The sequence below is a fragment of the Poecilia reticulata genome, linkage group LG13, assembly GCF_000633615.1.
Source record: "Poecilia reticulata strain Guanapo linkage group LG13, Guppy_female_1.0+MT, whole genome shotgun sequence".
NCBI lineage: Eukaryota > Metazoa > Chordata > Actinopteri > Cyprinodontiformes > Poeciliidae > Poecilia > Poecilia reticulata.
Window position 1 is genome coordinate 14330639 of NC_024343.1, and position 24121 is coordinate 14354759.

Consider the following 24121-nt stretch of genomic DNA (forward strand, 5'->3'; position numbering starts at 1 on the left):
TTTGCAGGACAGTTTATGCAAAGTTTCGTTTAATGCTGTACGCAACCACGTTCAAGCCACTATAGCTGAAGGGTTGTAAAGTGTTGTGTGTTACATTTCTCGTGTATTTATGTTTCAGCTGGAGGAGAAGCTGAAGGAAAAAGTAGATAAGGTCCTGGTGGAGAGAATAAATCTGACCGGGGAGATGGACACTTTCAGCACGTAAGCATTTTTCAGAGAGCTGAGACACACTCATCTTCTGTGCAACAACCAAATTTTTAATGTTTTCTGTTTTTTTTTGTTTGTTTTTTGTTTCTTTTTTACAGTGTGATCTCAAACAGTATCCAGCTGCTGGTTCAGGATCTCGACGCTGCCTGCGATCCCGCTCTGAGTGCTATGAGCAAGGTTTATAAAAACAGTCAAACATTTAATAAAATTAAATCAAACAGCTGCCATTCATTAAGAGACAAATAAATATATTTTTGCCTGTAGCTGTAATGTCAATAGATGTTACAACACTGCATTTCTGGTGGTTTTGTGAACTTATCGCTCCCACCCAGAAGCACATTATAATTCTGTCTTTGTCTGTAATGTAATTAGATTAAATGGATTGTCACATCATGTAAGCCGCGCGATTAGATGTGTTTGCGACCAGATCTTCTGCTCACTCTCTCTCTCCCTCTCGCTATCTGACCCTCAGATGCCGTGGCAGAGCGTGGAGCATGTGGGTGACCAGAGTCCTTACGTCACATCAATCATCATGCACATTAAGCAAAACGTGCCCATCATCAGAGACAACCTTGCCTCTACTCGAAAATACTTCACACAGTTTTGCATCAAGTTTACAAAGTATTACACACAGATGCACTTTTTTTTTTTATTCTAAGCAAGGCGTTAAAGTTGTTAGAGCTAAATGTTTGTCACTTTTATCTTTCTTTTTTAGCTCTTTCATTCCTAAATTTATTAACCACTTGTTCAGATGTAAGCCTATCAGCATGGTGGGAGCCGAGCAAGTAAGTTTAATTTGCTCCAAGTTCTCTTGAGGTCATTTCCGCCTGGTGATAATTTTACTGAGTGGCATTATAAGTTTCTTTGGTCACTTTCCTCCACCAGCTCCTCCTGGATACACACTCCCTGAAGACGGTTTTGTTGGATCTTCCATCCATAGGCTCCCAGGTGCTCAGAAAGGCGCCTGCCAGTTACACCAAGATTGTAGTGAAAGGCATGACGCGTGCAGAGATGATACTTAAGGTGAGGAGTTGGGCTAAGGTATGAACGATCACTTGCTAGGCTTCTGTGCAGCAGCTCTATTCAGACGCATTCTCTTTTTGAAGTCGGTGTGTGTGGAAAAATTAAATGAGTGCAAGCTTTATTTAATGAATTTTGGAAAAACTCAGTCTCATCTCTTAATGCCACTGAGGATTAAACAGCATAGGTTGCTTGGATAAACTCAGGATTACTTTGCATCTGTTTGACTGACGGATTCTTAAGAGATCTTAAGTTTGACTCTATATACAAGACTGCCCAACTTAAACACAGTATTACTGATTTGCTGACCTTATAGGACACTTCACATTTTATGACATTTAACTTAAGTGGCTCAATCTGTGTTGGTCGTTTTTACAACCGGAGCTTTGGGTTGGTGCCCTTTAAAGGCTGGACTCTTCAGATAAACCCTCTTACGTGTGTGGCCTGAAAAAGATTTTCTTTATTTCCGTTTAGTAGAGTTGAGAGTTGACAGTGAAGAGCTGACATGTCCGGTTAAACATGTCAGCTCTTCACTGACAGGTCTACTTATGTTAGACTTTTTTGTCTAACATAAGTAGACAAAAAAAAGTCTTTTAGACTTTTGACCAAAAATAGACTGGCAAAACTAAATACAAGAGAGTTGAGGCAGAAGTTTACATCTACCCATCATGTCGTTTTAGGTTTTAATGGTTTATTTCCACTGCTTTCATTTATAGTGTAAAGGTTATGTATCACACAACTTCAATGAATTTTAAAGCAAAAATTTTGTGTTTGAATTTGAAATAATTTTTGTATTTTCTGTAATTCACACTGGGTCAATGTTATGCACAGGCTCAAATGCTAAATAAATACCGTACTCCTCCACTAATATTGGATAAATGTTCCTAAGCAAACCGCACTAAAAACACATTTTTATTGACATAAAAAACTTCAAGTTCTGGCAATGTTCTTCAGAAATGGTCAGGCTCAATAAAATTGGTTGTTCTTGTATTTTCACCAAACCAACTTCTGGGCATTGTCCACAAATTTTCAGTAAGGTTGAGTTCAAGGTCATTCCAGAGACTTAAAGAGTAACTAAATCCCAAATCCACTATAATTTTGCAGATAAATTGTCTAAGAAGTAGACTACTGAGTACTAGTAGAGTGGAGCCGGGACCTTTAGAGCCAGTGGAAAAGGGCCATAAATGTGTCCTTGAGATGCTATCTATATGTTTTTCTGCAAATGTTGACATTTTCTCAGAAATGTGTCGAGTTCTGCAATATTTTGCCTAAAACAATCTCAGTGCCGCCCTCTTTGGGCTGAACAGTGTCTACTTTATGCAATGCACCAGCAAAGCAGCCTTTCAGCCACGACGTAACTTGACATTTGCCGTAGTGATCATAAGCTTGTAAGTGTGACCTTTACTTCTCTAGACATGCTTCTTGTCACTGAGACTGATCCAATCTTTCTTGTCTAACCATGAAACTTTATTTCAGATGACATCTGGATGGTTGCAAATTTCAGTTGAATGGAAAGGTGTTGGCTTTTTTTTTTATTATTATTATTTTCGCTGTGCATTTTCTTTGTTGTTTATTGTTTTTGATCGTTTCACCCTGACAAAAGAATTGTCTCAATTATGGGTGACATTCATGCCCATGTTGACTCTACTAAACTGAATCACGGCTGCTTTTCCATTGATCGAGGTTCCACCATGGGAAGCAAGAACAGACCAAACAAACAGTTCTCCCCTCAGTGTTTGTGGTCGAACCACTGAGCCAGCTTTAAATGCTTGCCTTGAGTTAGTCACTTGAGCAGATTATCCACTGCGAGTTTATTTTTGGCAGAATAGCCCTTTAATTGTGTCTTTATCCCCTCTCACAATAGCACTTTATGAGCATGTTTCCACAAAATAGCTTATCTCACATGAGGCGAGAAGAAAACAGGACTGGAGCTGCACTGGTTTAATGAATGAGCAACAGGCCAAGACCAGGCATATACCTTTAAAACCAGCGTGTGGTTGTGCCTGTGGAAAGGTGCGAGTGTGTGTGAGTGTGTGTGTGAGTGTCTGCTCGTGACAACACCCTCCGCCCACACATGCAGTGCACCGCATTGCAAATTGGATGATGTTTCCAGCGAAGAGGGCAATCACAGGACAGACATTTTGCCTTTTCTCAGAATTACCTTATGAGGCTCTGGAGGACCCCGGTATGTGGCAGCCACACACAAACTACGCCCTAATTAACCATCTCTGGGGTGTAGAGAAAGTCACGCGCTCCCTTGATTTTTACTGGACTCCCAGGAGGGCTTCTTTCCTTCCTTGGGCTGGTCTTTCTTTGTGTTTACAGTGAGCCTGATCCGCTGTGATCGTGCTGCCTTAGCCCTTTTTCACTGAGAGACCAGGAGATAAGTGAGCCTGTCTTACATGAAGGCCTTGTGGCACACTCGGGTCGTCTCAGACACCGACACAGACAACCCGCCTGTCAACCATTTCATATTTGGTTTTGTGTTGCCGTCTGTTCTCTGTGGTCTCTTTAAGCTTTGACATGGTCCTCTGCAGGAGTTGCCTAAATATATATAAATTATTTTCCATTCATCTCATCTGATTCAAATTTAACATATTTTCCCTTTTCGAGGTTGCATAAATTCATTCAAAGTGGCCCACTCCTTTTTTTTTTTATTTGATTGCCTGAGGGCCCAATTTAACTAGAATGGATCTATCCAGTTTCTGAAGAAGTCAGACGGAGATAAGGCTGCATACAGGCCTTAGATTGATTAAAGTGCATTACTCTGAAAGCAGGGTAGAAAATCTCATTGTGAAGGCTTGATATTATGTACGAGAAGAGATATAAGCAGAAAATTGTTAGTGCCAAGCGTTCTATAGGAGTACATATTTTGCAACGGCAGATTCAGAAAACAACCCAAGCGACTGAAATACAGCGATGCTGCATATGTAATGTGTTGAGCATTTTTTTCATGAGCGACAGTATATTGGATTAAAATAGTTTCCAGGTCTGGAAAAAGCAAACTGTAATAAGTGCAATTCCAGAATTTCTCCCTCCTCCGTTCCTCGTTTCCTTCCGATTTAGAAATTTCTGCTAATAAGTTGTGGAGAAATGTTGGACTTTTGCTCTTAATATTCTGCTAAAAAGGACTGAGGCACTGTGAGCCTTCAAAAGAGCAGAATTTTCACATGAAAAATGAGTGGGTACCTTGAGTATTTTATCAAAGCTAAACCAAGATAAAAGGCTGATTTCTCAGTATTGTGGCAGGCTCTCTGGAAAGACTCAAGCAAAGGTTTACTCTGATGATTTTTGGCTTTTGACAGAGAGGAAAGAGAAACTTGTGGCCTGTGGCCAGCATTTCAGCCATTGACTTTATGTAACATTGATGTTCCTCCCAGGTAATTGCTTCCACCTTGGGCTCAGACTTCTCAAAGACAAACCTATTGTAAGAAGGTCAACACAGGAATTCCTCTGCCTTCACTCAATGATGGTTTCAAATTGCACTTCAGGATGCTGTGGACTCGAATTAAATCCGGTTTACCCTTACAGTAAAGTTAACAGTTTAGAGTGAGAGTTGCAGGAGCTTCACAAGTGTTTAATGCTTGTTGTGAGATAGTCGTGGTTGCCGGCTCCACGTTTATTTAATTTCAGACCAGCCAGTGCTTTATACTGAAGCAGCATTGTTTTAGGTTGTGTTTTATACCCTTGAGAGCATATGTAACTAATCCAGGGAGGTAAATTAGATTCACAAAAGTCTTGATCCCTTTTGTATGATATTCAAATCAGCTTTTCTAAGCATTAGCATTTATTCACCGTTGCATAAGTATGATCTGTTTTCATTTGGGAAATATCCGTTGCGACATGCTCTGAACTGTGCACTTTCTCATCTATTGCTTTGTCTCCCTGCATCATTGTGTTTGCTGCAGCAAGACTGCTTGAGATTAATGGATTGAAAGCAAAGTTATAGCAAATAGAAAGTTTTAATGTCATTGATGTAATGAGAAGCAACTACATACATCCTTGCTGCTTTAGTTGGATTTAAGTAAAATTAAGGAAATGTAGCAGTCAGGTACTGCAAATCAAATGCAGTTGATTTATTGATATCCAGCGATGTTCACTACGGTTTTCAAAGTTTGCAAGTGTGGAGTATACAGGTTTTCATAAGCACAAAGCCAAGAAGGAATAGAAGCAATTGTTTGTAGCCATCATCCTGGGAATGGCCATAAGGACATTTCCACATAATTTGAAGTACATTTTTCAATGAGAATGATTATTCACTTGTGTAAAAACGTTGAAGACAATTTTTCAAGGAGTGAACATCTCAGCGAAATCACCACAAGGTTAGATTTTGCATCACTCAGAAATTGCAACACAAAAAACGTAGATCTCCATCTCAAACTCTGCAGGCTTTTGTTTGCATGTTAAAAGATTCAGAACAGCACAATAAACAAATGTAAATACAAAATATTCCACCAAACAACAATGCATAGCCAGAGGCCGCTAGTCTGGGTGCTGCTAGATTAAAAGCAAGTTTTCAGTTGGCCATGTCTTTATGAGTCCTGATCTTTAGTGTCATAGAGCAGGTGGAACAAACCCTGGATGTGAGTCACCAGAAATGTCTTTGTCTCAAGATTTTGAGGGGCACAATAGGAAAAAAGACTAAAGTTTCAGGCCAGTTGAGGCACATGGGTCTATTAAAAAAACTAAACTGACCAATATCCTTTGGACAGATGAAACTAAAGTTCAGTTGTACAGCCAGATAACTTCTTTATTTGAAGAACACCAAACACAGCATATTGGCACATATGCCTCATATCACTTAGGAAGCAAGGGTGGTGGAGAATCAATGATTTGGGCTTGTGTTGTACATACTGGACATTGGCATGTGGGATTCACTGAATACACTTCAAACCCCACTGTATACCAAAGTATTTCAGAGTGAGTAAACGTGAGGCCATCTGTCCAACATCTAAAGCTTTGCAGGAATTAAGTTACTAACAGGACTGAGGTCACAAGCACAGCAAAAAAACTCAATCAGGATGACTGACAAAGAGAGGACAAAGCCGTAAAAGATAAAGAATGTCCTGCTACGACAGAATAAGTAGGATTCTGATTCTGTGTGGGATTGCCACTGCTGGATCACGGAAAGATTTGCGAAAGGGTTTACCAGACACATATTTACAGCAACCCCAGGGATCGATGGAGCCTTGAATCCCCCACCTGTAAAATGTCACTGAAAATGTCACTAAAGCAGAGGACTCCAGAAAGACAAAGGTTCGCCACAAATACGAGTCGCAGTAATAGAAAAAAAAAAAAAGTTTAAAAACGTCAGGGATGAGTAACGGTAGTAAGCCGTGATTAAGACAAATCGAGTGCAAAGATATGCAAGTGACAACATAAAATGTAAAGCTCCTGTCATTAAAGAAGCAGAAGCACTAGAGAAAGTTGAGTAAAGATCCTGTCTCCTAATAGCAGCTGTCAGATTCTTTGCTTTGAGCGTTAAAAAAATGAATCTGTTTGGGCTCGCTGTGTTGTGAGCCAGAGCTCAGTTATGTTCAAAGAACATAAGACTCTCTCTGTCTGTCTGAGATGGCCTCTCCTGGCCTGCACAATGCCTGTGAGACGTGGCTGTTTTCCACACTCTCTCAGCCCAGCCCACCATAGCTCCAGCTTTCTTCTCTTCTTCTGAAGTTTTCTTTCTGGGGAGCATTTCAAAGGCAGCCCCATCCCCACCCCTGTCCAGGCTGAATTTTTCTCCATTTCTCGCTCTAACGTTTAATGCCCTTTTTTCATTCCTAACTCTTCCAATTTATTTCCCTTTTTTATGTCCGCGGTCCCCGTCGGCCTTTCTCTTGGCCCGCTTCCAGGACAGTTGCAAAGTAAATCACTCAGTTAGCAGGTCCCGTAAGAAAACCGAGAATTCCAGGGAATCCTGAGCCTCTCCCGCCTGCTCTTCCCTCCATTTCTGTCCTGCTGTGATTCCTGTATGCTCCGTGTGCAGCTCATGGATTTTAATTTGTGTAAAAGATGCAAAGCTTGCGTTCACATATATAGCATGTTGTAGCTGGAACATTGAGGGAATGATTTTGTGTCAGGTTGATCTGTAGATGCTGTCAGTCTCGCTTTATTCTTTAAAGAAAAAACATTGTTGTCCTCATTTCGCACTTTCAAAAAGAAATATAAAAAGTCATTTTTGTGTCTGTTTATAACCCATATCAATTTTTATTTTGAAAAGATGTCTTGTGAAACTATTTCCTATCCGCTCACGCATGATGTAACGGGTTTGCAAACGGTGAAAATGTAAGCGGTACGAAGAATAAATAAAACCAGAATTCTGACTTCACATGCAGCTTCTTTGACTTGGTTAAATCAAGTGGTCCTGTGTGTGGATCACCGAGGCCCCATGTGGGATTCCTCAAAGACCTCTTTTGTGATCTTATTTTGGTTAATTGGAAAGTATCAATGAACAAGTGGAAAGGTTGAAAACTACAATAAACTGTAAATGTTTCCGCAGGTGGTGATGGCCCCACATGAACCGCCGGTGGTGTTCGTTGATAACTACATCAAACTTCTGGCCGATGGCAACCCGGAGACCTTCCAAAAGATTTTGGATATGAAGGCAAGTTGGTTGGTTCTACCCTTGTTTTAAATAAGCTGTTGTTTTATTGTCCTAGTTTGTGATAATTTGTTCCAGTGAACTGAAAGAAGGTCTAAAATGACTAATTGTAATTTAAATCAGCCTTTAGTTGAAAGCAGACTTTCAGTCTTTGATCAACAGTGGGAACGTTTCTTTTCACAATTTTTTTTTTATATTATGGATTTATTTTATTTGAAATAAAAGTCTGACTGGAGGATTTTAATAAGTGCATTAACACCCCGATCTTACCATTTATTGTTGGACTACATTCTTGGCATTATTCTGTTCCAGCGACAGGTTGTGTAAGTGCTTCTTCCATCACACATTTTACAGGAGCTTTTGAGATTATATCCAGCTTTCATACTGTGATGTGTTCAAGTCCTGAACAATTCCTGAAATTTCACTTAACATAGGTACAATAAGTTGAAAGTAATTGGTTAATTAGTTGGGCCGTCTGCTCTGGTACAGCCTGCAATCGGCTGCATAACAATGGAAACATGATTTTTTTTTTTTTTAACAAGCCACTAATTTGTCTTGTTGGCATTTTAGCCTGCTGACCAGCAGTGTGCAACAGCAGCAGGTGGAAGGGTTACTCTGTGCTCCACACAGATCTGATCACTCTTTCTGGAGTCTCGATAAAGGCACTTTAAATTATACAAATAGCATGACAGACAGTTTTAGAGGTTATAAAATATTGTTGCACCTTGATTCACTGAAGAGTTTTTAAGTTCACCGATTTTGCACTCCATTGCTCTTTAAACCTATGTACACTTTTCTTTTCTTTTTTTCCTTATAAATTAACCCAAACTGGTAGCATAAGAGAAAGTCCTGGAACTGATATTGAATGCTAGACCCACACCCTCAAGCATGTTCCGTAATTGTTTCTTTTTATGTTCATTGTGTTTTTGGTGCGGGTTTGTGTGGGTGTGCAGGGTCTGAAGCGCAGTGAACAAAGCAGCATGCTGGAGCTCTTCAGGCAGAGGTTACCCACTCCACCCTCTGGATCCGACAGCGGCCCATCCCTGTCCTTCAGTGCCCCCACCCCAGAGCAAGAGTCGTCTCGTATCCGCAAGCTGGAGAAGCTCATCAAAAAGAGACTGTGAAGAGACTCAGATCTTGATCATAACAGGCGCTGCTGGCGCCTTTCAGGTGTTTTGCAGCTACGCGTCTCAAAGACTTCATTAGACTCGATTCAGTTAGAGCGGAGAGCTACAGAAAGGGGAAAAAGTTGGCTAAACTTTCTAAGCGATGGTATCACACAAACCCGTCCGATGCTCGGTTATGAAGAAACTTCCTCAACGGTTTGTTGCTGTTGCACACGTCCTGTGTTTCTGTAAATTCCCACCGTTGTTTCCGTGACACTAACGTCAATGATCTCAGATGGCCTAACGTACTATTGCTGATTAAATTCTGCTCAGAGTGTCTCCTGCTGCTCCTTAATGTACCTAATCATGGATGATTCTAAGATGTTAATTAAACTTACTGTTTATGAATATTAAGAGGGGGATGGTGTATCTCTGAATGAACTGCTTAAGCATGGAGAGCGGACTGAAATGTTATTTGTGTCGTCTTTAAAGGGGACTTTTCTCTCGGGTGTTGATGCTGAAAGAGCAGTGGCCTACAATCATCACATACGTCTGGCACAGATCTGCCGTTTGTTTCAGTGAGCAGACGATCACATGCAATGTCTTGCAAATTTATTCGTAGCCTTTCAACTTGTTCATGTTCTATCACCCTTCCTGCTTCAAACTCACATATATGTTATTTAGATCAACATAAAGTAGTTTATGACTTTGATGTGGAAGGAAAATATTAATGCTTTTCATAATTGAAAGTCTGAAAATTGTGCTGTGCATTTGTTTGCAGTCTACTCTGATACCCCTGGATAAAATCTATTGCTATCAGTTTCTTAATGGTGTCCACACATGTGTGATTTAATGTCTGTATAAATAGCTGTTGCTTGAAGGTTTGTTAAAGAGCATCAACAGGAAAGGGGATACAAATGATTGCACGAATTTTCCGTTTTTTATATGCGAATAAAACGTATTACTTCCACTTCACAATTACGCACTACTTTGTGTTGGTCTATGGATTCCCAATGACACACACAAGTTAGTGGTTGTAACCTGAAAAATGTCAAAATTTGACGAGTGTGCATATTGCAACACACGTGATTAAGTGCAGGTAATTATTTGTTTCCGTAACAGTTCAATATTTAGAAATTAGGTTACAGAAGTCTGATCAGTTGTCAGAGAATGCATCATGTGGAAGAGTCTCTGCAATACAAAGAACTATTCATTTACTGCACCTATTTATTTTAATTCCAGTCCTCCAGGTTCACCATGCTTCTTATTTCTGGTGTCTTGAATTGTACACTCCAAAACCAAGATTATTAAAACATTTCCACTGATCTCCCCCCCCCCACTCTTATTCTCTCTATCTAAGTAGGTGGGTGTTTTACTTGCACGCTGTGCACAATACCAGGAAAGCATATCAACCAAAGCTTAACAAGGTTCCAATTTCAATGTAGGTCTGGAAAAATTCCCAAATCCTGGCCTGGTCTCTTCTTGCCAATTATCTTCCAACCAATCAGCGCTTGAAAAGGCGTTTCCTTTCCTGTGTTTGTGGTTGTGGAAGCCCCCCTTCGAGGGGCCTGAAGTTTGAAGAGCAGCCGCCGCGGGTGGCTGGTCTAACGCAGTCTCTTTGATTCCTGCACAAATGTAAATGAACGTTCCCACTGTACCTCGTACGTTTTGGCGTGAGGCTCGGGGAGTCTGGTGAGCTTTACAATTAAGGCGAAGGAAGTTGAAAGGCAGTGGAGCTGTTCGGGGATTGAGTCCAACCCCCCCTCAGGTTAATGATATTTCCAGTCTGCAGCCCTGCGTTCAGAACGGGAAGAGGTTTTTTTTGCGGTAACACGAGGGGACGCGAAACCTAGGAGAGTTTCTCTGTCACAGGCGGCGTCAGCTGGACTTTTTGCAACTTACGACCAGAAATGGTTGGTAGCTTGGACTTGCCAAATGTAATCGACGGAGATCCTCTGGATATGAGCTGCACCAGGACAGATAGAGGACTCGATAGCCCGGACTCTGGTTTACCCCCGAGTCCGAGCCCAAGCGCCTGGTTGCAGCCCGTGGGTGCAGAGAAAGCCGGTGGTGTGAACCTGGTGTCTGAGGAAGAAGGAAGGGCCTCTCTGGTATGTAGCGTCTCCTGCGCTTTACAATATACCCGATGTTATAAACTCAGAGTTCAGATGTTTCATGCTCTTTAACTTTATTTTTAATTCATTTTTAATAATAGTCTTAACTTTTAAGTCGGGTCACAGGGCATGTTTTTGTTTTTTTTTTCTCAATCAAGTATTTTTTTTATAGATATTTTAACCAGTAGGACATACTTGTAAGCTCCAGTTTACTGGTCATATTAGTACCATATTTGACTCAGTCATGACTTTTGGTATCGGGCATTATGGCTCACCCCCAGAGCGGCACAATCTTTGGGATGGCAGGAAGACTCCACCAATATAAGTTGCAGCTCTAGGAGTTGCCTGTATCTTTTTGCATGCCAAATTTATGGGCAGGTGACTAGTGTTATAATGAAATTTGCTATATATTTTGTAGCCAAAGATTTTGAGCCAAGTTAAAAGGGCTGTTTTTGCACTTTTTCAATTTATTTTAGGAGTCAAGACTGCATTTGATTATATGTAATGTAGTCTAAAATACTTGGGCTGGTGAAGTTGAGACTTTGATATTTTACATTCTAGAAAAATGCTATCCCAATTCTTTTTGGATAATAAAAGACGAATGCTCCCATTTTTCTTAAATATGATTCCAACTGCCCTTCTACAGAAAATTATGAAAACTTTGTTGACGCTCATGCCTCAGGTTGATATGTCTGTATGTGGTGGGCTTATAAGAATTGTATTTATTTATTTATATATTTATTTATTTATTCAGATCTCAGCTTCTTCAACAGTTGGAAATCTCCCACAACTGCAGCCTCTGTCCTTTGGAGAAGGCATAGCCCTTGATTTGCTACCATCAAAAGAACTGAGGTAGGTTGACCTTATCAGAACAAGTAAAAGACATAATCAGTATATATGCTGTCTAGGGCCCAATGCTGGCCTATGGAGTGCTCTGAAAATCTTAAGTGCTACTTAAGGTTTTACTGGATAGTTTGGTGAGAAAATGTACTTGTTAAATGATTCATAAAATAACATTTTCATTAAAAAAATTAGAGACCATACAGTAGTTTTTTCATGCCGTTTAAATTGGACTTTGCTCTTAATTTAGCTCTGATTGGCTGCAAGCCTCGAGGGAAAATCTAAATCCATTCATACTTTAAACTCTGGATAACTGCTCATAACCTTTTGGTGAAACACGGGTTTGCTACGGTCCAGTAGTTGATTGAAGTCTTGATGCTTGTTCACTAACACTTTATCTCATCTCCAGATACACGTCATTCGTGAACTATGACTCGGAACGTCACTTCATCCAAAATGTGGCCCTCCAGCCGAGGGGCCAGGGCCTCCAACACTGCCAGCAGACAATTGTGGCTTTACCGCACAGTACGTGGCGTCACTACAAGACCCAGCTGGACTTCCAGCCCTGCCATCGACCCAACCGCTACAGGAGCACCACGATCATCTACCCCAAGACAACTAGCACAGTCTACATAACGGAGCTGAACTACGACTCCCATCGACTGTCCAGGCGCTTCTTGTCCAGCGTGGAGCTGGAGGTGGCTGGGAGCAGGCGGCTGCTTCAGTGAAGGAGGAGGAGATGAGGGGGCATCCTGTCCTGATGTGCCCACTTAAGTTGCACTGAAAGTCAGTTCAAGCTCACTTGTTTAGTTTTTTTGTTTTGTTTTTTTCTATTTTTGTCTTGTAGTTTTTTTTTTTTTTTTGCTTCTCATCACAAACAGAAACGTCTATAGACTTGGTAATCGTTTCTCTGGCCTATTGTTTTGTTTATAGCCCACCTGAGTGGTAGTTTCTGGACTAGAGGTCATCATAGTTAAACCAGCTAGGTCCTCCTTCTTGGGCTTTTAAAAAAACCTGAACATCTACCGAATGCTGTTATTGTTGTAGTCTTTTATCAGATGTTTTTGTGCTCCTGCTTGATCAGAGAGTGGAGCTTATTTCTGGGAGGAGGTGGATGCGTTTGCTTTTGAAGCTTAATGTTGATGCCAGCCACCGACCTGCTGTGGTGTTTGTGCAATTTCCTTTTAGTCGCTGTCCAAAACTGTGGATAGGGTGGATCTGCTCTGGTACAGCAAAGATGAGAATCGATTTTTACAAAGTTGACCTTTTATGTGTTTATGGCCCGGTAGGTTTATTGAAAGTACTACTAAGTGCTCCTTTATTCTGTGAGATGTTTTTTTTATCTGGGGACAGATGTGAACCAAAATGAGTCGTTTCCGTTAGCACACCCGCTAGCATCTGGTCAAGCACTCAAAGCATTTTAATTTCTTTAAAGATTCATTACCTTTTTAAAGATGCATCAGGGCTTTTAATTGGCCTATGTGTCAATCTAAGTAGTTTTGACATGAGGGATGTTGAACAGGTTGCGTTGGAGTTGATGGGTATTAGATGAGATCCACATTCTTTGTAGGTGAAATTCTTTTCCAAGACTTGCAGGTTCTTAATCTTTCCTTATTTGCAGAGTATGTTCAACGGTGTAATGCAGCCGTCTTCCATCCCTCTTTATAAACATTAATATGCACATCCATTTCATGTGATCTAAAAGCTATGAAGATGTGTTTGTTTCCAGTGTGTAAATTTAGATTAACCAGGTAGCACAAATGGCACCCTATTTAGGTATTTACTAATAATAGCATAAATCACTGGCTTACGACATTCCACTACTAATTGTGGTGTGACTTTTTTTTAAAAAATGTTTTTATTTTATTTATTCTGAGTGAGTTTTTAAAAACTAATTAACAGGCTCTTTCCGCTGTTATTCATTTTATTTTGAAATGCCTTCTGTGCCTTATTCATTTCCATCACTTGATTGATGTCTGAATAAAATAAACACTTATTGAATAAATGAAATTTTGTCTTTATTTTTGAACATCGTATAATTACTCTCGCATATTAGACTTTGTCTGCTTGTCAGTTTTAATTGATAAACCTTGTTAAACTTTTCTAATTCAAACTTTGGGTAAGATGCTATTAATTTAAAAAAAACAGTTCTTGGTGTGATGAATCTAAATGTTTTGCCAGAAATGCGTTGAGGGTAAATGTGCTCCTAAAATGCACATACACCACGATTTCAATGGCACCAGGTTTTATCTTTTCAGTCTTGTGCTACTGCAGTGCCCTCTTGTGGCTTTAGCGTGAAGGTACAATGTAAAGGTAATTTTCCAGCAAGGTCTGTTCTTGTGTAATCCGTTTATTTGTATTACTTGTATGATATGTATATCTATTGATGCCATTCATGTACCAGAAGTACATCATTGCTTTTGTAGGCACTATTACCTCACGATTTACAGATCATTTTGTCATTATTTGGCACATGCCGAGTTTGCCTGTTCACCTTCGGTTCTTTCCCTTTCAGTAGGGTGAAAGGTTCCGCATAATCCATGCCCTCCTGCAATTTAAAAAATTGATAGTCTTTGTGTAAGGCGCTGAGATTGCATTTATTTATTTATAGATTAGTTGACTTGAAAATTGAAGTTGACATTACATCGTCTAATTTTATGTTTTTACTTTATTTTATTCCCAAATGTTCCAACATGCGGTTTAGTCTCTACGTATCCTACATTAGCCAACTTTTTTTGGAGGTACATGAGGAATTCAGATTTTTCCCTAGGGACTCTGAAGCCAGCATGACGTCGAAGTAAAACAGGAAGGAATAAAAACGTAATTTTTATTGTTTTTATTTTTTTTCCACTATCATTTGTTACTTTGGGAGTCGTTATAATACCGACAAAAGTAAAAAATAATAATTTTAAAAATGAAGAAGCTGACGCTGTGTTGTGTGACGTTTCGGTTCAGAGGTCTAAACACACGCCCACGTTTCCTGCCAGCGTGCGCGCGGCTATTCAGTTGTTTCCACTTTCTACACACACCGGGGGGATTTGTTTCCCCACCAATGGACGTCTGAGAGAGGATTTTCGTGCTGAATGCCAGCCTTCACTTTATTACGAAAACAATGATATAGATGTCAGGCTGTAGTGTTAGTTTTTCAGTCAATGTACTCTCCTTGAAACCCGGATAGTTAGCGTGTGGCTAACAAGTTATACATGAAGAATGAAGACAGGCACCGTTAACAGCAGCAGCGTCATGGACATGTTTGAACAGGGGAAAGTCCTGAAGATTTGCGCCCCTATGGTTCGATATTCAAAGTAAGATTTTTTTCTGTAGCTAGCATTGCAATAGATAACTCGGTTTGATCTCCAAAGGTTGTCATTTGCGGCGTGTCTGTTGCTGCTAATATCTGTTTCTCACAGGTTGGCGTTCAGGTCTCTAGTCAGGAAGTACAACTGCGACATCTGCTTTACCCCAATGATAGTTGCAACTGACTTTTTACGATCTGTCAAAGCCAGAGACAGCGAGTTTACCACCAATGAACGTGAGTGCTCTCACTCTAAATATCATCTATGACCTCTTCAATAACAGTGCGCAAATAATTAAGAGGAATTGATAAGTTGATTGTGTTTGGTGATGGGCTGAATAGAAATACTAACTTGTTCTCAGGTGATCGACCCCTCATAGTGCAGTTTGCTGCCCATGACGCTCAGACCCTGGTTGATGCAGCTTGTGTCGTGGCACCTTTCTCAGATGGAGTTGACCTCAACTGTGGCTGTCCGCAGAGGTGCTGCTTATGGGGGCAAAAACCCTAAGCCAGTATATCTTTTACTTCTGTTTTATTTCTGTCACTTTAGGTGACTGATATCGAATGAACACAAATGTTTGCCTGTACTGATTCATGTTCTAGGGACAATTATGCACAAATGTGTTCAACTCCATGCCCTCTGAGCGAATCTCTAAACCTTGCAAATTATTTGATTAGTTTATCTGGTGTGTTTTCAGGTGGGCTATGTCATCTGGTTATGGTGCGTGCCTCATTAACAAGCCGGAGCTTGTTAAAGACATGGTGAGGCACGTCAGAAACCAGGTGGACAATCCAAACTACACAGCATCCATCAAGATCAGGTAACCCCTGAAGCACTTGGATAATTCATTGGTCATGTAACCTTTACAGGGCCCTGTAAAAGTATCCATACCCCTACAATCACAAACCTTAATTTTCTTGGGATTATATATTATAAACCAACAGAAAGTAGTGCATCATGCAAGCGAGAAGAGAAATTATATGTGGTGTTCAAAGTTTTATTTATTTATTTTTACAATTTGCAGCTGAAACGTGTGGCATGCATTTTTAGCCAGTCTCCTTTGTCCTGTTGCCCCTAATTCAAATCCAGTGCAACAAATTGCCTACATCACCCACCTACTTTGTAAACAATCTGTCTGTGTTTAATTTAATCTCAGGAACAGCTGTGGTGACAGCAACATGCTTTGTCGATGGCTTTCTTTAGAAGCGATAGGGAAATTGGTTGACGATGCTAAAGACATTAAATACAGGGAAATCCTTAAGAAAAAAAAACTTGTTAGAGGTGCGAAAGCTCCTCATCTTGTAGGAGAAAACCTCCCAACAATAAACCAGAGCTATAATGAAATGGTTTGAATAGAGATGCAATCAGGTAAAGAAAATTACCTTGTCAAAGTTCAAACCTAAATCCAAGTAAGGATCTGAGGCAAAACTGGAAATGAATGTTTACCGACACACTTGAACCAGAAGAATCGGCAAACATCTTAATCGTTTCATGTGTAAAATTTGAAGAGAAGTAAGTTCCTCAAAAGATGTAACAGGGTTTTACAAAATGTAGACTCAAAAAGTCAAATTTAACAGTTCAAATATCTATTAGTTAAGATTAGAGATGTGCCGATCAGGTTTTTTTCCTGCCGATTCCGATCACGCATGAGGGCCGATCACCGATACCGATCACATAATTATTATTATTTTTAATCATAAGCACTACCTGTTATATTATGTGGAAAAAGGAACCATGAATTCACCTTAATTTAGACAAAAACTTGTTTTTAATAACTTTTCCCAAGAAAAAAACAAAACGGGCATTGTGCAAATTGTACTGCTATCGGTAATACTATCTTTAACAGACTGAAAACATATGGAGGCTCTGAAGAGGTTAAATAAAACCTCTCAACATTGCCAAAAAATTCAAGTATAAAACTTAACATTCAAAGGCAAATACAGGATCCATTACAATAAACAATCCAGAGTTACTGAATGAAAACCTCCTGACAGCATGTCAGCTAGCTAATTACTGCTAGTTCTGATTGGCTGTTTCTGACTGAGCTGAGTAATTATGCAGAGCAGGGAGAAGGCAGAGGAGGTCGATTATTTTTTCAGAGATCATCTGTCTCATGTTAGGACAGCGAAAGTTTTAATATGTATGTAAAATGTATTTTTTTTTAAGTTAGATGCTGCAGCTTTAAGCASAGGTTCGGTGTGAGAGTCACTACTAGGTGGAGCAGAAGCGGCGCTCCGTCTGAAATATTACTACCTGTAGCGCGTAGCAGCGGTTCAACAGCGAGAACAGAACCAGCGTCTTACATTGCAGCTCGAAAACGTGAATAATTTTGCGGGTTATTTGTTTAGCTTTCTGACCGTCATGCTAATCCGGGTGAGTGTTTGTATCTGTGCGCTGCTTTACCTGCTATCTGATCCTCCATATGTCTTTTTTACTGCAGTGAGCCTCGATGTTGCCAAACTTCGTCAAGTATGCCATCGTTTTCATGCCATTTTAGATTCGTCGTGTTGATGCATTTTGACGTGCTTCACCCCACTTGCTTCAATTTTCCACCGCAACACGCAAACTTCCCCATTCACTCAGTGCATTATAGTTCCACATCGCTTAGGATTTGTTGCTGCGCAGTCTGAAGGAAAGAGGAGACCAGCTGAACAGGCAGGCTGCAAAATGAGATGCAGGTGATTGGTTTGTGTGATCGGCAACAAGAGACCGTGATCGGCGATCACCGATCATACACTTTTTCACAGAAATCGGCCGATTATGATCGGTGGCCAATCGATCGGCACACCTCTAGTTAAGATGTTTGTCGACTGCTTCATTTTCCTTTCACCTGTGGTTGTGACGTGACAAAACGTGGAAACTTAAAAGGGTATAAAGACTTTTGCCACTTTAATTCTAAGTAGCAGTTTGTTTTACAGTGTTGTTCTAAATAAATTTCTGCATCCACAGGATCCACAAGGACTTGAGGAGGACGGTGGATCTGTGTCAGAAGGCTGAATCGGCTGGTGTGTCGTGGATAACAGTCCACGGTCGTACAGCAGAGGAACGCCACCAACCAGTTCATTATGACGCCATAAAGACAATCAAGGACAGTGTATCAGTTCCTGTCATTGCCAATGGAGACATAAAGTACCTTCGTGATGTGGAGTCTACTCACCAGCTTACTGGTGTGGATGGTATGTTTGCTTGACCAGCCGTCACACATTCATGACTAGCCGCATGTTTCCTTTAGTTTCTAATGCTTTCCTTGTTTGGGCCGCGCTGTGCAGGTGTGATGGCCGCTCGGGGGTTGCTGGCTAACCCCGCCATGTTTGCAGGATATGAGGATACTCCGCTGCAGTGCATATGGGACTGGGTGGACATTTCCGTTGAGCAGGGCACTCCATTCACATGCTTTCATCATCATCTTATTTACATGCTGGAAAGGGTCACCTCCCAGCCTGAGAGAAAGGTGTTCAATTCCCTGTCCAGTACCTCTTCTGTAATAGAGTACCTCCAGAACACATATGGGACAGTTCAAGATATTGAAACATGAGCATCAATGAATATCATCACTTTACGTTTTTGTATTTTTATTTTTATGGTGAATAAAATTTCTAAGTTTTGTTTTTATTGTCATCTCTACTTAGGTATTTTCTTTGTGCTTGTGTAAATGTTTTCTATTAAAAATGTTTTAATGGTGGTCTTTCAACCAGCACCCTGCCCAACTCTGCAAGGACAAGCATGGCTAGATAATGGATGGATGACCTTTCATGTTAACATTTATACCAAAAAAACAGTTTTGTTCTTATGTATCCAGTTTTTAGACATAAAAAGATTAATATTATTGAATTTAAAAGTTTGATCATGTGGCAAGTTAACCAGAACACTTAATGTAAAATTATCAGCGATTGTTTGAATGCATAGAAACCTACAACACTAGTTTTTATGTCTTTTAAAATAACATTAGGTATTTCAAACATGGACACATGGCGTTTCCAAAACAAACCTCAAACTAAACCGAACCAAAACATTTATAACGGTTTAAAACGGGACGTAAAAGCGGGAACGTGTCAAACGTCATATTGTACGTCAGAAGTTGTCATATTTTGAGTGGCATCTTTAGCCACCTGTATAAAGTTGACTGTGGTTTGTTATCTATTCGGTCTAAGCAGCAAGAAGTTCTTCACGGTAGATTCAAGTAAATGAACATATAAAATATAAATCCATCATCCAAAACCAAATACTGTCAATACTGTGTTGTAGTTTCACTCATGTATATTCTATGATTAAAAAGTATTCCTTCCTACAGATTACACCCTTAAAGGTTTCAGAACAAATGTTGATATATATATTTATTCTGCATGTCTGGCGGTATTCAGGATTTTTATTTAATTGTGTGACGATTTAACAAAAAGGGCTGTATACTGAAGGGTTTCGATAGCTCTTTAGTAATTTTATATTATGTAAACAGAATGTCAAGTTATCGAAAATACGTGCTTTAGTATTTAAAGAAGTAAATTAAGATCTAATGTAAGATTTAGTTTTATTCGATACAGTGTTAATTTTTCCCCTGTCACAGTAAAATGAACCTATGTTATTGTATACAAATGATCTAAAATTTGTTGATTCTAAAGTTTGGTGTCTCTTTATTTAAAAAAAGCTCGTTTCCAAACAATGTGAAAAAATCAAAACAAAGCAAATATGCCACTCCAAATATGGCGGACGCGCTAACGTGTCGTTTCTACGAGGCGAGGAAGCCGAAGCGTACTTATCAGTACTTATCAGGCTGAAACAGGAAGAGGAAAAGCAGGAAGACAAACTTTACTCTATGAAGAAACTCCTCCTCAGTTAGCATTTTGGCGATTTACTGGTAAGTCGTAGTTGTAAAAGCGAAATACAACTTGAACGCTGTATTTACTGCTAATCTAAATTCTGTTCATGGCGTCATTTCCTTGTTAACAGTAGCACTAGCCTAAGCAGTAAGTAGGTTAGGTAGATTTGTCAGATATGAAAACGTGGTTTCACTGCAAAAATTAACTTGTTTTAAACACTTTGGAATCTGCTTTTATTTCATATAAAACCTTTTTTTCTCATTTGTATTCGAAAGCAACACCTGCAAGTTAAAGTTCTGTGAATTGTAAACAGGGGATTTAGGTTCTATTTTCTGCAAAACTAGCTAAGAAGCACATTCTTAGTGCTCTAGCTTATGTCTTGTGAGTTAAGAATGTGTTTATACGTGAAGCTGTTTAAACTTGTTTTGAAGGCTCTTAATTTTATCTGTGTTTCATTATTTTCAGAATTGAAAGATGACTTTACAGTGGACTGCTGTGGCGCTCTTTCTCTATGCAGAGATTGTCGTCATTCTCATCCTCTGCATACCTTTCATTTCAGCCAGAAGGTAGGAATGGGAGTTACCCGGATGAGATATTTCTTCTTTATTTTTATGGCCCAAGTAGTGACATATTATTTTGAAGCACATACCTAATATTTCAGTTTAGTGTTTTGAATAGCGCCAATGAAATAGTTATGTGCTGATGCAAGTCGTGGCTTTCACTCATCTCCATGCAAAACTTCTATTTTTGGAGTATAGAGTAGGACGAGAAAAGCGGTGCATTAATATTAAGGACATGTACTTTTAATACTCCTTTCTTGCCCATCCTCAAAATAAGCTGAATTTCAGCTGAGTACTTGCCACCCTCCTAGACTTTTTTTGGTAATTGAGCATAATGTAACATCGCTTTAATAAACTTTGCCACAGATGTCACAACATACAGGAATAGACACAAGTTTCTGAACAATGTTTCTTTTTATTTCCCCCTTGCAGATGGCAGAGTATTTTCCAGCTAAGAATTTGGAGCTGGATGGCGAGATTCTGGAACAAAGTTTTCCTCACCATGATCATAGTCCTTATTGTTCTCTTTCTTGGTAAGAGTAAATGTCTCTGGCCCAATCCATGCTACGCACAATTTTTGGGCTATCTTACCTTCATATTGCACTCATGAACAAACAATGCCATACTCGCATGTATGTAAGTATTTTGATGAAATATGGAAATAATCGTGACATTTCGGAAATTTCACCTACTGTTTAACAATTTTTCTTGAAATGCATTAACAATACCAAGAAATCAATCATTGTTTATGTATTTCTTTTATTTGTTTTGGATTGTTTTTATTTTTGGGACAGATGTCCGATACAGCAGAAATCCTTGGACTTGGATTCCAAAAAAAATGTTTAAACTAAGCAGCAAATTTCTCTCTAAATATCATGTACAGATCCTCAGTTCTTTTTGTTATTCTTCAGATGCTGTGCGAGAGGTCAGAAAATACTCAAGTAAAGAAATTGGCACAGACGCTAAAGTGCAACCAAACATGTTTGACCACCTTCACATGAAGCTCTTCCGGGCTCAAAGGAACCTCTACATCTCTGGTTTCGCAGTCTTCCTCTGGCTGTGAGTTTCCAAATTCATTTACTGTAAACCCAATGCTCTGCTTAAAGCTGCAGTATGTAGCTTTTATAAAAAAAAAATGCTTTTTACATATTTGTCAACACTATGATCATATAATATGATACTAAATAATCAGTGAAAAAAGCAAAGGCTCCCGATCTGAAACAACCAATCAGAGCTGGGAGGAGAGTCTTGGCTCTGTCAATCATCCTCAAGTAAGTGCCGCCATGCTGCCCCCTTATGTTCTGCTGTTGTTTGCAGGGTTATGAAGCGAGTGGTCACTTTAATTAATCAGTTGGCGGCTGTGACGGGGACCACAGCTGCTCTGCAAATGCAGGCTGATGATGCTAATAAAGCAGTGGAGAAGTACACAAAGGACAATGAGCAGCTGAAAAGGGTAGGCCTTACTTATTTTTCCAGTTACTAAAATAAATGAAGATTTTTATTTCTTACTGTTTGCAATGTTTTTCCTTCTTTGTGGTGCCGATCTCTCTTTTTTTTTCTTCAGTTTGTTCACTCAGTTGTGTTTGAGTTCGATGTCTTTGTTTTTGTTAAGCTAAGGTTTTCCTTTTATTTCAGACCCTGATGGAAGGAGTGGGCGATAAGGCTACAGCAGAGGGCATGGAGCTGTTGAGGACGGAAGTGGGCAAGCTGAAAGACGAGCTGAAGTCCTCTAATAACGGTTAGCTTTCATATTGTTTTCATGTTATTTGCATGTGCAGCAGCTATAAGCTACTTTTAAATGACTCGAGTCAACCAGTCTGTTAGGTTATTTTTTAAAAAAAAATCAAATATCCTGACCTATTAATAAAATGCATTCAATCTCAGGAGTAAAATACACCTTTCAAGTGAGTTTGTAACAATTGAACTTGTAAAGAAGAAGAGTAGATTGTTTTTTTTTAAAGGAAGATGATATGTTTTGGCTAAGCTAAAATTTAACCGCTTAACACTAATGGCCAGGAAAAGAAAATCTAAATGTTGTTACCGTAGTTTTTACTCTCTGACATAAGGAAGGTTCAGTTTTGCCTTTAGAAGCAGGTGAATGCACAGATGATCTAGTTTTTATGTGTGATTGCATCTTTTGTAGCCTTGAAAAAGTCTGAGGCGGAGGCAGATGGGATTAAGAAGCAGATGGAGGGACTTGCCCGGGAGTACGAGAGACTGCTGAAGGAACATCAGGAGCTTCAGGTAATCCTAAACTTAGAAACAGCAGGGCGATGCAAAAGGAGGGTTTGCAGTTGTCACCACACAATACACAAATTTCAGCAACACACACTTAATCTAACGAAAAATGTTATCCTGTGAGGCACATCGTAGGTCGGAGGTGCCATTTTACCTGTATTTCATCGTTAACATGGCACCAGTGTGCTGTAAGTCATATAGTTTAGGTGTTTCTGGTATAAATTGAGATAAAACATGAGATGGATTTAATTCAAGTGTTTCATATATTTAGCTTCTTTGAAGCGTTAATCTAATCTTATGTGGTATTGTAATGTTTTTTTTTTTCATTTTTTCCTCCAGAATCTTTATGACAGTGGGAACAAGAAGGACGACTAGTTGTGATGACTAAACTTTTCCAAATCAGCAAGAAAGCCATTGCAAAGTGTCACATCCAACTGATAAAGCTGAAGAACAGACTTTGGACTGACAGTTGTGATGGTTTAAAATTTGGTGAATATTTGTTTTTGTAGTTAAATTATGCTCACTTTGAGTTTCCACTCGCTTGTAGCGTAACTTGGAGAATTTCTGAAAGCAATCAGCAAAACACTTTCTGTGATTATTCGATCACAGAGCATGTCACAAGCTAAATTAAGATGCGTGCTTTCTCGTGCAAGCTGTTGATTCCTAGTCCTTTAAACAAATTAGTATGCTGAATGTGCTGAAAGCTAAAGACGTCCAATGCTGCATTCAAATTTTGTAAAAAAAAAAAAATGCTTTTGTTTCAAACACGTTTTTATATTACGATTGCATAATGCAGGGACCTCTTCTGCACCTCCATGTTGACGTAAAGCATGCACATGCTTCTTCGTAGGTAAAGCTTAAATGTAGGCTTCGACTTAAACGAGTCATCTTTACATTTACGATGTTCTCTCTCATACGGTCATAATTCTGCCATGTACTAGGATGTAGAAATACACCATCCTCAACTTTCACACGTTAATGACAAATAAAGAGTATGAATGGATACGACTAAAAAGTCAAAATAGATTTGTGGTTTTTTAAGTGTGTTGCTCACCCTAATGGGTTCCTAGACTTCTATAGTTGTTGCACTGCATTTCACACTTATGGTTTACAAAACAGGAATGTATGATCATTTCATTTCCGTTATTTTGGTTAACATATGTCACTGTGATTCCTTGTGTTCTCCATGCTAAAGAAGTTGCGGTATCGAATCCCAGCACGGTTTGTACGACCTTATCCAGGTTGTTTTCTTTTGTACAAAGACATTCAATTGAAGTGCCTTTTTTTAGCTGTGCTTTAATAAAAATAAAAAAAATAGGTTTGGTCAT

General features: G+C 39.5%; 4 protein-coding genes across 5 annotated transcripts in view; all 4 read left to right on the forward strand.

Annotated features, from left to right (window-relative positions):
* vps53 (VPS53 subunit of GARP complex) overlaps nt 1-9345 on the forward strand; it is a 32689-nt gene extending 23344 nt beyond the window's left edge. For both annotated transcript variants that reach the window (XM_008425566.2, XM_008425567.2), the window contains exons 16-22: nt 119-201; nt 306-384; nt 680-828; nt 923-992; nt 1093-1230; nt 7724-7828; nt 8779-9345. In XM_008425566.2, coding sequence (XP_008423788.1) covers nt 119-201; nt 306-384; nt 680-828; nt 923-992; nt 1093-1230; nt 7724-7828; nt 8779-8949 — 795 coding nt within the window. In that variant the 3' untranslated portion in view covers nt 8950-9345. The remainder of the gene's footprint in view (nt 1-118; nt 202-305; nt 385-679; nt 829-922; nt 993-1092; nt 1231-7723; nt 7829-8778) is intronic.
* A 141-nt stretch (nt 9346-9486) lies between these two features.
* Nucleotides 9487-13889, forward strand: rflnb (refilin B). Its single transcript, XM_008425569.2, has 3 exons — nt 9487-11042; nt 11800-11897; nt 12295-13889. The coding sequence occupies exons 1-3, from the start codon at nt 10842-10844 to the stop codon at nt 12611-12613; spliced, it is 618 nt and encodes a 205-aa protein (XP_008423791.1). The 5' UTR covers nt 9487-10841; the 3' UTR covers nt 12614-13889.
* A 954-nt stretch (nt 13890-14843) lies between these two features.
* dus4l (dihydrouridine synthase 4-like (S. cerevisiae)) lies at nt 14844-18799 on the forward strand. Its single transcript, XM_008425570.1, has 6 exons — nt 14844-15190; nt 15296-15417; nt 15543-15660; nt 15879-16001; nt 18131-18357; nt 18451-18799. The coding sequence occupies exons 1-6, from the start codon at nt 15096-15098 to the stop codon at nt 18714-18716; spliced, it is 951 nt and encodes a 316-aa protein (XP_008423792.1). The 5' UTR covers nt 14844-15095; the 3' UTR covers nt 18717-18799.
* Nucleotides 18800-19874: 1075 nt separating this feature from the next.
* bcap29 (B cell receptor associated protein 29) lies at nt 19875-24120 on the forward strand. Its single transcript, XM_008425571.2, has 8 exons — nt 19875-20033; nt 20461-20561; nt 20988-21088; nt 21467-21614; nt 21873-22008; nt 22191-22293; nt 22699-22799; nt 23133-24120. Exons 2-8 carry the CDS (start codon nt 20470-20472, stop codon nt 23166-23168), a joined length of 717 nt encoding a protein of 238 aa, XP_008423793.1. The 5' UTR covers nt 19875-20033; nt 20461-20469; the 3' UTR covers nt 23169-24120.
* The last annotated feature ends 1 nt before the right edge of the window (nt 24121 follows it).

Coding starts and splice junctions, on each gene's coding strand:
- rflnb (XM_008425569.2), top strand. CDS start 10,842: ATGGTTGGTAGCTTGGACTTGCCAAATGTAATCGACGGAGATCCTCTG. Junction 11,043..11,799: donor AAGAAGGAAGGGCCTCTCTG/GTATGTAGCGTC, acceptor TTATTTATTCAG/ATCTCAGCTTCTTCAACAGT. Junction 11,898..12,294: donor CTACCATCAAAAGAACTGAG/GTAGGTTGACCT, acceptor TCTCATCTCCAG/ATACACGTCATTCGTGAACT.
- bcap29 (XM_008425571.2), top strand. CDS start 20,470: ATGACTTTACAGTGGACTGCTGTGGCGCTCTTTCTCTATGCAGAGATT. Junction 21,615..21,872: donor TTCGCAGTCTTCCTCTGGCT/GTGAGTTTCCAA, acceptor TGTTGTTTGCAG/GGTTATGAAGCGAGTGGTCA. Junction 22,294..22,698: donor GCTGAAGTCCTCTAATAACG/GTTAGCTTTCAT, acceptor CATCTTTTGTAG/CCTTGAAAAAGTCTGAGGCG.
- dus4l (XM_008425570.1), top strand. CDS start 15,096: ATGAAGACAGGCACCGTTAACAGCAGCAGCGTCATGGACATGTTTGAA. Junction 15,661..15,878: donor AACTGTGGCTGTCCGCAGAG/GTGCTGCTTATG, acceptor GTGTGTTTTCAG/GTGGGCTATGTCATCTGGTT. Junction 16,002..18,130: donor ACAGCATCCATCAAGATCAG/GTAACCCCTGAA, acceptor CTGCATCCACAG/GATCCACAAGGACTTGAGGA.